Raw genomic sequence first — 13,153 nt, 5'->3', positions numbered from 1 at the left:
CACTGTCTCTGATGATTACGGAAAGAACATCAAGGGCAACCAAGATCTGTAATTTAGATTAGCAATGGGTATGGCTTTGAATAAAAAGAAATCAAGAAAAAAAAAATCTGAAATTGGCTTTTGGGTGTCAGATTTAACGAAATATCACGACAGCCGTGCATTGATTAAAAAAAGAAAAAGAAATTGTGCAATGTTAAACAGCTGCTGTTCAGCTTAATAACCCAATCCCTCTTCAATGTGGTGTGATACTAGCATTGTTGGTGGTCACCAGCTCCTTCCTGTAAACGGCATGTCTCAAGTAAGAACAGAAGCTGACTCATGTTTCAACAGAACTTACATACTGGTGTGTCAGCTTTGAGAAATACAGAGAGATGAACCTTGGGTTGGTTCCAAAAATATCTTTGTAATAGATCTGCTCATCTGTAGCTGTATGTGTATACCAGATTTGAACAAGAAGTAAACTGAACTTTTCAGAAGTAGATAAACAAGCCCTTAGTCTGAATATTCAGATGACTCTCCATTCCACGGAATCAACAGATGGTTTGGGTGGAGAGAAAATTATATATAGCCACTTTAGTCGAAAACCACAGAAATTCCCTTTGCCTTACCAACTGCATTGCGAGGCCAACCTTCAGCTTCAATAGGCCTGCCAGGTACTGGTAGATTTGCATGCTGTCAAACCTCTATGCACATGATGGATGCTTAGTTACTTTAGTATTCCTATTTCATTGGATTTAGGCAGTAATAGTCTACATGGAGAAAAAAAAAAAGATAAAATCTGAAATCCTTCACTCAGCCTCTCCCTGACAGTGATCTGGAACAGCTTCAAGACAAGTGTATTTTAAAATGATCAGAAGGCTCAACGGTGATAGTTTCCAGCAGCGCACAAAGAGCTGTGATTTTAATCTTGTGAACTGCTCGACTACCAACAGGATCCACATTCCACTCTTATCATGGCTTAATTTTAATTCCTGCAACTTCTCACACAGAAGTGGCTGTCTTATGTGCTGCTGTGGAGTCTCACACCCTGTTTCTCAAGAAGCTATGCGTCTCCTGGTAGCCAGACTGTCATGAAGTATCAATAAAGGTTCTGCGAGGTGGTAAGGGAAACAAAACCAGTGCAATTGACTGTTCAGTAAAAACCCTCCAAGTAGCAATTGTGCAATAAAACCATAGCAACCAAAAGCTGGTGTGGCACGCCTGTCAAACTTTGGATTTCTCCACATGCTGAAGCAGTATGCATGGGGCTGCAGTAAGAGCAATACTCCATATATATAAAGAGTTCAGACAGTTGTGTCTTTTGTTGCATTTCCACAATCAAAACCACAAGAGAAAAAAGTACAGGGAACAAATGAAAGTGTCTTTATTTGCTCTGAAGGAAGCTGCAGATGTGAAACTATTTTACTACCTACAGTAGCTGAGGCCAAGGAGCATGGAATGAATTAACTAGGTTAGTTTGTGGGGTGTTATAATGAAATAACAGTCTCATCTTTCAATTTTCCTCAACATACTGAACTGACTCTAAACTGCAATGCAAGAACAATGATGCTCCTTTATTCTCACATCTTCTTCATGAATCACCATATAGCTTCAGCCTCAGTCTTTTAGCATGATGTCATCAGTGTCAGACAGTAACTCATTATTTTACATCATGTTGCAGTAATGTAATTGCTTCATTAATGAGCAACGGAAGGCATTAAAATGTCAAATTCAGCGATTTCACTACATTAGTTACGTCATTTCTTAGTTACATTATCTATTTCTACATGTGATAAATACCAGAGATGCAATAAGTGGGTGTAGAGAGAGTTGTTTGATGGAACTGACAGCTGAGTAACAAAAGCAATGCGTACTGTAGTACATTAGCTCTACTGCTGCAAGCGGCACCCTGCCAGCTCCATGGTGCAAAGTCCATGTAACGTCCAATTTCGATTATGTGTGAATACAGCTGTAAATACTGAATTACCACTGCAGTGTACTTTTTTGCATTTTTTGCCTTCAGCACGCTCTACCCAGGCGCCACTTGGTGTAGGCGAGGAGTGAGGGGGTATTTCCAGAATGTATGTCTGACAAGGACAATCTTCTGTTGTGTGCTACATGTGTGAAAGTGCAACTCTGGGAAATTTCTGCACATGATTCTCCAGATATTTTCATAGTTCACAGTTCATAAGTGTAGACTGCTAGTTACTAAGAAGGTGGGGCTTAGTAAACAAGTCAATTGTATCAACATGTGTTGCAATAGTATGAACAGGTCACGCTTACTGTGTGTTTTGTTAAGGTATTATTATATTAAATGTTATATAATGTGATTTATTATCAGCCTATTAGCTTATCATGGATACAAGTTTTCTGCTTCATTTATTGGGCCTAAGCATTACAGGTCAAAGATCTGTTGAGTGAGTTTACTTTTCATTAAAAAATACAGCAGGTGAATGAGTGTGTGTATGTGTGTGTGTGTGTGTGTGTCTGAATCAAAGACTTTTTCCATTACAGCACAGTTTGGCTCATGGCACGGATCATACATCTTCAAACAGCAGCAAACCTGGATGGAAAATATTTCCAACCAAGTAAGTTCTGCTCAGCTGTGATGGAAATTCAAATATCACATTCTAGCTGAAAGGGAAAAATACAAACAACGAGGGCTTGTACTTTGGCATAATTAGGTCCAGGGGAGTTCATTAATCCTTAGATCCAGCATGTTACTTGCCAAGTTACTGTATAAAAAAGTTGGGTTTTTCTGCTTTGCAACTACAATCTATGACAAAGCTGACAGACCCAAATGAAGCAGATCTCACTCTGCAAGAAATAAAAACTTTGTCATAAATACCTCAGCAGCTATTCAGCATGACAAAAAAAGGCTGAAGGCACAGTGGAGATATTTAAATAAGACTTGCTTGTTGAGATATGAAAGCAGAAAAACTACAATGACAAAAGATTATGGGGGATTTGTCATATATAAACATACTTCAGGAGATAGAAAACAGATTTAAAGTAGAAATAAATTGGTGTATGGGGGTTAGAAAAACAACCAAACAAATACTCTGGGTTATTTCTCTCAGCATATATAGAGCAGGACATCTGAACTGCAACACAGGAAAGCCTGAATAAACTTTGCTTCGGGGGGTCGGGGGGTCCTCTTGTCCTGTAGATAATTCCAGATTTCATTTCCCCAACAGGATGGTGACTCAGCAGGGGACAAAACAAAAAAAAAAAAAAAAAAGTTTTAAACCATCACAAGCCACTGCACCAAAACAATAGACTGCCGGCAACCTCTCTCTCAAGCACAGACGCGTTTTGCGTTGTTGGGCTCTAAAGATATCTCGTCACCGAGCAAATCACTTGTCCAAATTGCTTGTCCTTGTTGCTGAGGCACACTGGTGGTCAGATGGGTAGAAATGAGTTCTGTACAGCAACACCGATATATAAATACTGGTTTACCACTTGTTTACAGTGTGCAAGAGTCGACACAGTGAAAGCTACTAAAAAAAAACTGAGCAACTAGAAGAAAGGATAGAGGGTGAAAAGGACAGACGGAGAAAATTCCTACAAGAACAAGAACTGCCTGAGTGTGTGTGTGAGTGTGTGTCTGTGTGTGTGTCTGTATAACAAAGAGAAAGGGTTGTTATGTCTCGAGGGACGACAGCTGACATGATAACACAGACCAGACTGGTGAAGCTCTCCTGTCTCTCCTGAGGGAACTCTGAAGCCTCTTAGCAAAAGGGTCCAATACATGAAAACTGAAATCTTGCATTAAGCAGAACCGATATGACATTTTGCAGCACATTACTTGTTGCTATGCAGGATCCTGCGTCTGTAACTGTAACTGCATAACGTCAAAAAAGGTATCTGGAGCACTTTTAAGAGCCGAGCTGATCGTTCACTTAGTTACTGTTGCCATGCCTGTTGAGCTTCTTGTTCTTGCAACATCTTACACAGCAGTTTTTTTATGATAACAGTGGCAGATATATTAGTTATTTTTAAACTGGTGCTGGCTGAGGTGGACAAAAGCAGTTCTGACTAATGACCTAAGTAAGCTGACTAATTAGTTTCCAGCTGACTCATTTTTAAAAGTAGAATCCAGTAAAAGTCTTAAAAAGGTCTTAAATATGCACTAAATGGCTCCTTGAATGATATTGTCAATTAGTTGTTTAATGAAAAGTTATCTGATTCCAACTTTTCAAACATGAGACTTTCTGCTTTGCTGTTTTATATAATACTGAACTGACTAACTTTGTTTATATATATAAAAAAAAAGATCCTTATCAGAGCTGTTGGACTGTTGGTCAGACAAAACAAGATAATGTGAGGGAGTTATCTTGGCTAAAGAACACTTTCTCATTACTTTTTGACATTTTATAGACTAAACAATCAAGCAATCAAAGGAAAAAATACACTTATTAAATCGATAATGAGAATAAAGGTTGCAGTCCATGTCAGCATCCTGTAGAAGCTCTTGAATTGTGGTGTATACTACTGTTACTATTGTAGGTAATGTTAATGAGCCAGTTAGCATTGATTACAGCTTAAGTTGAAGCTGAAAAAACACACTGATTTAATCCATTCCTCACACTTTGGTTCTTATGCTTTTTGGTTTTAGAGAGGATAAGAAAAGTATGCCACCTCATGAATGCATAAAGGCGGGGTGGGGTGTGTGTGTGGGGGGGGGGGGGGGGATAATCAGCTCTCCGGTGTTTAAAAAACATGGGACCTTTAATTTGTGAAATAACTGGCTAATTAGACTCCAGCAGACTTGCATGACTACCTACTAACAAGCTCCTTGAATTAAACAAAAGTTAGCCAAAAGGGGAAGCGAGTGTTTCCCCTGTATTTACTTTCCAATGAGCCATTACGCCCCAAAACCTGCAAAAAACTGCACTTTCCGACCTCCCTCTGAGAACATTAAGGGTTTAACAACAGCTTACGTGAATTTGCATCTCCTTAAAGGTTACAATGAAGCCTTGCGAAGATGGAAAGCTTTTCAGTGTCACAGGTATAGACTTGTTATATAGAAGTGGAGGCAGGGCTCTACTAGTCTTGTGTTCAGGAAGTGAGAAATCATCAGCTCTGATAAGACACTGGGGTGGGATTTTTTTTTATAAACACTTGACGGGATGTCAGTGTCAAACCTAGTTTTTTAACACAATAGAGAAAGAAGAATGATAGCTTTGCTTTAGAAAGCTCAAGTACCCTGGAAAAAAAAACCTATTCTGTTCACACGCCTTTGGTGAAAAGGGCAGCAACCCCCATCAGTGTAGCTGTAGAAGTTTGTATAAGTTGGGAGGGACCATACAAGACAATGCAGCAGCTCTAGAGTAAAAAAAGAAGTCGAATGCCCACTTCACATCAATGCCATTGGTTAAGACAATGGCACTCAATAGGACACCTTCAAAGGGAAGGTGCAGTACAGTTAACTTAGCATTTCAATGAATCTCTAATAAGTGCAAGCGAGGGTCCAGCCTGGGAAAAAAAGCCTGGTAATACAATGTGAAAAGATTGAGAAAGACTGTTTAAGATGGGGAAATCAGTCAGTAGAAGAGTCTGTAGAAGTCTATTACAGTCTTTTGTTCTTCTTATCAACCCGAGCGACTGCTGTTAGATTTAAAGCTCACTATTTCCGGAGGAGCGGAGTCACCATTGACAGTAAAGTACATCAAATTAAAGAGCAGCTCGGCCGTTATTTCAACAAAAATGAATGAACTCCAGAGCACACAGGAAGAAGAAACTCAATATTAAAGTATTTCCAAACATAACAGATACATCTTTTTCTAGTTTTCAGATAAATATCCATCATTCCTTCTGACTGAAAATAGCAAGGGAGGGGGAAAAAAATCTTACATTTGTGATTTGCAACCCATAAAAGCTGTCTGACCATTAGCTGTTTTTATTGCATGTGGTGTAGACGGTGTTTGTCCTCAGGTCATCCTGTGACCTCACTATGAACTCTGTTGGTTTTATTGCACCTGTAGCTTCATAACGCAGGAATGAAGACTGATATGTTCTTTGAGTATTTAACTCTTTAACTGCAACCAACTATTCTTTTGACTGTGAGCAGTTACGTACATAATATGTGACTAACAGTTACAAATATAAAACATAGATAATGCTTTGTGCAGAGGATTATTTGCTGCATTGCGAGGAGGTCAGGCTACAATACAAGTCAAAGTTTTGGACACACTTTCTCATTATAGCAGGGCTCTAAACTTCTTTGTCCATTGGCCAAGTGGCTGGTGAATATTCAAAGTTTACCCCCACTCAATAGATCACCATGGTTTTTTGGCTTGTTAGTGAAGCATATCTACCAGCTCTTGCATATTTTACCAACATTAGGCTGGAGGCTGGAGCTAATTTTAAGCCGTGCATTAGAATAAAGGGGAAGATGTGTCCAAATCAATATGGCAACATGAAATTGGTAAGAATGTAGTATCTTGCCCATGGGCAATTCACCAGTAAAGCAACTATTTGCACATACTGGGCCTTGAACTAATTCAATTCAGTTAAAAGTTGGCCACTTAAATCACAAGGCCATGCTCCACACTGAGCATATAATCATTTCTCTCCTTTGCTCTTCTTTGTGAGAGTTTTGACCGCATAATTTAATCAAATTGAAAATAAAACACAGGAGTGATAATCAGAGAAGCTTATAATGCATTACCTTCTTAAGAGCTACATATTTAAAACTTCAATTACTTCAACTTTAATTACAGTCTGGCACTCACGCTGATAGAGGCTTCTGACCAATCTAAAAGGGATGATCCACCAATGATAAGCTGTGATTGGAAACAAAAGCCATCCACAGACATGCACTTCAATGTAAATGTCTGAAGAGGTATGAATGGAAAGAGAGGGAGTCTAGTTACAACAGGCGGCACTCAAGAATATGTGAGCTCATGTCAGCACATGCACAGCGTTGCTGATGTACCAGCTGAGGTGCAGCTGTGTTTGGATGCTACACTGTACATGAAAGCACAAGGCTACCACATCCATGAAGCACACACTGCATTGTGAGAAGACATCAGTTTGTGTGTCTTTGTCCTGAGTGAGGTGAGGATGAAAAAACAATAGATTTTAAGTCATATTTAAGGCTGATATATCTCTGTAAATCTAAATTCCTCACATGCATTGCAGTATATGCATCTCACAAATCATTGTATTTTGGCTGCAAACAGACAATGACATCAGTAGCAAAGAAAAAGAAGTGTTAAAGTCAGGTTTGGGCATGCTGTAGCATACAGTACAGACCACACTGTGAATCCTTAAAAAAGGACCATATATGGGATTTTGAGATGTTTAAGCTCATTTACTATAAATCATGCATACTTCACATTACGGCTGGCAGTTTTCCAGAGCATACTACAAGTTAGAAAAGATTATCATCATGTGTTAATGTAGATGTTAATACAAATCAATCTGAAAATCGTGCACTGTGTATGAAGCAGTAGCGTAACTTTAACTGAAATCACAATGTCCACAGTGATAGAATAACTTCCAATAGAGATTAATTGATTAGTCGCTTGAAAGAGAATCAAGCAGCACCGATATTGTTCATTGATTAATCTTTGGATGCTGGGACTCTTAGTGGGAAGACGCGATTTCATTTCATTAATTTGGGCTCTAGTAAAATATATTTGCACCTTTTCCAGACATTTTAATGACCAAACAACTAATCTTTTAATTCAGGAAATAACCTGAGGATGAATCAATAATGACAACAACTTGTAGTTGTTGAGTTCAATACTGAAAAGGAGTAGAATTGGCCTTTAAATGAGCACTTCTGACCTGGTTGAAAGTTCATTTCTTTATTGAAGTTAAATGGAGACAGTAAAAAGGGAGGGAAGTGGTTAAAGCATATAAGATGCATATAAAAACATTAAACACTGCAGCATCATTATAAATTTAAAACAGATTTCTTACAGTAAAGCCAGGCGCTTTAAACGAGCTCTTCACCACACATTGTACCGAGCTACAGGCTGAATCAAAGCTGACCAAAGGGTTGGATGCACTCCTGTTCAGGGGCAAAGAACCACAAACTAAAACATTTTAAACTGATTCGACTGATATTTTGAGACAATAATGCCCACAGAAATCTTGGTCTAGTTAGTTTACCACATCAAAGCTTACCAAAAAACTTTTAAAAATGACTGAATGTTAAATGGTGAGAAGATGCAAACAAAAGAGTAGCTTAACATGCACAAATTAAAAGTGAGAAGATTCATTAACTATGTTCAAGGAGCTAATTTTTGGCTATGAATGAATCATGAGGAACCCCTACTGAACTATGAAACAGAGTCAGGTTCAGAGTCCTCACCTCCCTGACCTCTATATGGTCCCAAGTCACACTTCACTGCAGAGTCAACAAATGCCAGCCTGCACTCCATATGTGCCAATGTGCTCCAAGAAGGGTGAGCCACTTCAGTATAGCATTGTCCCATAAGCCAAGATGGCCTCTCTCCTGGGGCTATAATTCAACAATGCAATGTTTACTGAACCCAGTCTCCAAGCAATTATGTGAATGGGGTCTGGAGGGGGCAAACCTTCCCTACTGTTCAAACTCTGAAGTGGAGTTGATGTTTGCACTGCTGTGCTTTGCAACTCCATACAATCCTCATTGACTCTGAATGGGAATTAAACACCAGGTAGCCCAGTCTGAAACGACAAAGAGCCACACAGAGAGACCAAACCACCTCGCCCAGTTAATGCATTTTCCCAGTATAGACTAAATAAATCATCAGATCGAGACTGTCAGTGCATAATATTTAGCCGGGGATGAAAGGGTTGAGTTACAACACAGTGGAGAAACAGAACAATTTACACCAATGACACACACACACACATAATATATAGTCATTGGAATTCAGGCCGCCCCCCCCCCCCCCCCAACTCTAGTCCTACCCCCCCCCAATGAAGTCAAGGGACACTTGTGACTGTCTATAATGGGAGAAATCTCTGTGCCAAAATTGTCAGCAGTAATGCTCACGGCGGGTCTGATGTCATACACCAGAAAACAAAAGTAGAAGAAGAAGAACGAGAAAGCGCAACAAAGCAGATAATCCATTCTCGCTTGTAAAAAAACCCCGAATGTGTCAAAACAGATTTGTGAGAAGCTGTTTTTTTTATTGGATACTGACCTGTAAAAATGCTCCTGTTGGATCATTTCTCACATTAGTAACTACTGGTAGTTCACCGCAGGATATGGGTACTCATTTGTGATGGAGAGCTCCAACCCATCGAGAGTTTTTATTGACTTTGATTGTTTGAGTTGATGCGCATGACCCCGACATTCCAGCAGGGAGAACGGAGGGCCCATAGTAACACCAGTACGTGCGCTTAATTGAATCAAGAGACAAGTCAGGGCGGCCTCCGCATGCTGGAGTTCAAAGTCGTAATGCAAGAAACAGATGCTTGTGGTTCCAGATAATTCAGTTATATGTTGGTATTGTTGTGTTTAGGCCTGGCAGTCAATCAAGGCTGTGGTAAAAGTGTAAGAGCCGTCTCCTATTACCGTTCAATGTCAGCACACAATAGATGATGATGGCACTCCGGGGACTGGGGTAGCTTTTTGTGGATCGATGATACTGAAGATACATAACTGGACTGTGAAGGTGGAGGTAATACGCCTTCTGTCCCAACTTTGTGTGAACTGACACAAAGTGATAGATCATGTCGTCCGCGGGATAGGCTAGACGCTCAATAGCATGTCACCGCTGGATGTTAAATATACCTTGAAGTCATAAAAAATTTTTAACACTATAGCTTTTCAGGCATCTGGCCTATCACTACTCATATCCAGCAGGTGAAAGATTTATGTCTGCTGGCCGCTGCAACAACGTCCCATCATTCAAAAGGCTTTGCTTCAAATCGAATCAACACCGAGAAGTCACAGATATCTCAGCCATGACAGCTCTGTTTATTAGAGGGCATGAAGGTGAGAGACCAGACGGGATTTCCAGAGGGTGGAGGTCTATTCTCAGCAGCAAAAGCAATCTTCTATATGAGTCATAACACTGATAAAGCAGCGTAAAGATAACCTATCTAAATGAAGTATTATGAATTAGAACAGGATAGACACTCAAAAGTGCATGGGCAGTATATTAAAGCTGAAAAAAAATGTATCATTGTACCTAATAGAGGGCAGCAACAGTTTTGAAAATCTATTAATTAGGGATGCCACTGCTGATTATTTTCATGATCGATTAATGTGCTTAATATTATGTCGATAAATCAATTAGCAGTTGAAGCAGTCGAAAATAGTGGAAAAGTGAGTATGAGTCAATGGTGATGTTTTTAAATGTCTTGTTTTGTCTGACCAACAGTCTAAAACCCCAAAATAATACATTTACTGTTATAAATGACAATGAAAAGCATTAATGATCACATCTGAGCAGCAGAAACAAGTATATTTTTTGGCAGTGACTAAAATGATGAATGCTGTTTATCTCTGTTGAATGTAAAAGTCTATATATTTTGGCTTCTGGGCTTTTGGTTGGACAAAATCAGCAGTTTCAAGACAAAATCTTTGGCACCTGGACATTTTATACATGAAACTATTATCAAACAATAGAAAAAATAGTTAATAATGAAAAATATGGTTAGTTGCAGCCCTGAGAGCAGGATGAATAAAACCAGAGGATGCAACTAATATGATGCTCTCCCACCTGTAGTAGATCTTGGATGGGTAAGAAAGGCAGTGCATGAGTGGATGAGATGTTTTTCTTACTTTTTTTAATTATATAAAGTCTTTTTTGTGTGCAAATGGACCTCACTTTATACTAGGACTACTATACTCCAGGAGTAACTCATCAATGAGGCAGACAAAGAAAAGAAGTCCGTCTGAAAATGTGTGAGGACACAAAAGACTAAAATGATGGTGTTAAATGCAAATTTCATGTATTTTTAGACCCCCCTGTCAAACATCCATACATATGTTATGTAGTGTAGGCAATGCAAGGAGCAACCTGACTAAGTTTGAGAAGGTTTAAGACTCCAGGGAGACTATGAATAGCTTGTTTCTATGGACAAACTTAGACCAGCTTCACTCATCATGAGGTTCTAGTTTGTCATATTACTTTTAAAAGCATCTTTACGGTCCATGCTGACATGATATGAGTGTGTGTGTATGTGTATGTGCAGGAATCTGTTATGCAGTCCACCTGCATGTGAAGAGCTCTGCACCACCACACCACACTATTCACTGAACATAAATAGCAGCATCAACACATGCTCTTTTTCTTCTGCCTTTAATAGGACATAAAGGCACAGATTTGTAACTTTGACTTAAGCTCTGGGAGAGAGTGGGGGGGTTAAATGATTTTATAGGCCACTTTTAGTGGGTGAATGAAACACTTAACCCCCAGTGGAGACTTTTATAAGTGAAAAGAAAGAGCAACACAAAAAAAGAAAGTTTTAATCTCACTTACAGTGACCAGCTGGCATGTGAGTATAGTGAGGAGGATAAGTCCACAGATCGAAGTGGTCGGAGTGCCCATTTTCCACCAACCCAGCACAGGCTGCAACTGCTGGGGAAAAAAAGGAAAAAACCCGAAGTCCTTCACTCCTCCTGGCCACTGGAGTGGTGTGTTATCTGCACCGTTTTCAGACTTTTCTTCACAGTGAAGAAACCCGACTGCTCCTCTGCGCCCCACACCCGGTGGGACTTCATCAACAGGTAAAAAAAAAAAAAAAGAAAAAAGAAAAAAAAGGAAAGGAAAAAAAGGAAAAAGAAAAAAAAGGATCCTTTCGTGCCTCTTTTTTTGTGCACAGTCGTTAAAATATCGACTCGGAGAGCACTCCAAACTCGCTTCTTCCTCCCGTGCACTCCGAAACTTGGACTTGTTGTGGGACTAAATGCGGTCTTGCAAGTCAGAGGGAAGTCCTGCGCTGGGACAGAGCAGACAGACACAGCGCTGCCGGAAAACTAAAAGGCGGAATGGAATTCAGGGAGTGCTGAAAGAGAAGACAGCTAATCCCAGTGAGGGGGAGACGCCACCTAGTAGACCCATAGCAGCTTTGTACATGACCACACACTCCTCTCATGTGCCTCCCGAAAAAAAAAATACTCCCGTGTTCATATAATGTAATATTAGTCAGTATGATGAAGGATGTGTTGAGATATACTGCAGTGTTCAAATATGCTCAAAATTTCACCTGAGCAAAAGTTAAAGCAGCAGAACTGATATTAAAAGTAAAAGTGCCCATTAAGCAAAATTAGACCACAGACCCCCATATGGTAAGATTTAGTCCCAGGGTCTCTCCTCTAATCAGAATTTTGCTTTTAGATGTTTTATAACAGAAAAGTGAAAAAACCCATGAACAACATAGTCACACACTGTCACTGTGTTACTTAAGGATGGGTTTATAGAGATAATAAATTATTCCCCTTTTTGTTGGGGACCCCCTGGAACCCTATAAAGGACCCCTGCAGGTCCCCAGACCCCACTCTGAGAACCACTGCAAATCAATACAACTATTCTGACTGGTCACCTTTTATTCTATGGTGAAACATTTCTATCCTAGTGGGAGTGGTCTCTTCCAGCATGCCCCATCCATAGGGCCCAAGGGGTCACTGAATGTTTTGATGAGTATGAAAATAATGTGAATCATATGCGATGGCCTTCTCCGTCACCACCTCTCATCCCAGTTGAAAACCTATTGGAGATTTTTTGGACTGCAGATTTAGACAGTGCTCTCTACCGTGATCATCAAAACACTAAATGAGGGAATGTCTTTTGGAAAAATGATGTTCACCCCTCCAGTAGAGTTCAGAGACTGTAGAATCAATGCCAAGGCACTGAAGCTTAGTGAGACACTTTACGTTGGTTTTTCCTTTAATTTGTCACTTGTCTGTAGTTCTGCCGAAGAGTAACTGATAACAGATTTAATAAGCAACTTTCATAAGAAACCACTGTAACTGTCACATAAATATAGTAGAATAAAAAGTATACTACTCAAGTAATAAGTAGGGCAAGTTCATTTGTATAGCACATTTCAACAACAAGGCAATTCAAAGTGCTTAACATAAAACATAAAAGGCATCAGGACTGAATGTAAAAGCAACATAAAGCAATATAAAAAAAGACAAGGTGTTAATCAAAAGCCTCAAATTTGATTCAATAATTTAAAAAAGTACCCCAGAATTGTATAGTAGTGTGTTATAGTC

General features: G+C 39.5%; 1 protein-coding gene across 1 annotated transcript in view; it reads right to left on the bottom strand.

The window, feature by feature from the left end:
- hspg2 (heparan sulfate proteoglycan 2) overlaps positions 1–11,887 on the bottom strand; it is a 95,435-nt gene extending 83,548 nt beyond the window's left edge. Inside the window, exon 1 of the mRNA XM_053318211.1 lies at positions 11,415–11,887. Within this exon, the coding sequence (XP_053174186.1) occupies positions 11,415–11,483 (69 nt within the window). The 5' untranslated portion in view covers positions 11,484–11,887. The remainder of the gene's footprint in view (positions 1–11,414) is intronic.
- Positions 11,888–13,153: the final 1,266 nt, after the last annotated feature.

The sequence above is a fragment of the Scomber japonicus genome, chromosome 4 (genome assembly GCF_027409825.1).
Source record: "Scomber japonicus isolate fScoJap1 chromosome 4, fScoJap1.pri, whole genome shotgun sequence".
Taxonomy (NCBI): Eukaryota; Metazoa; Chordata; class Actinopteri; order Scombriformes; family Scombridae; genus Scomber; species Scomber japonicus.
The sequence above is the reverse complement of the archived record's forward strand: the minus strand, read 5'-3'. Positions and strand labels throughout refer to the sequence as shown.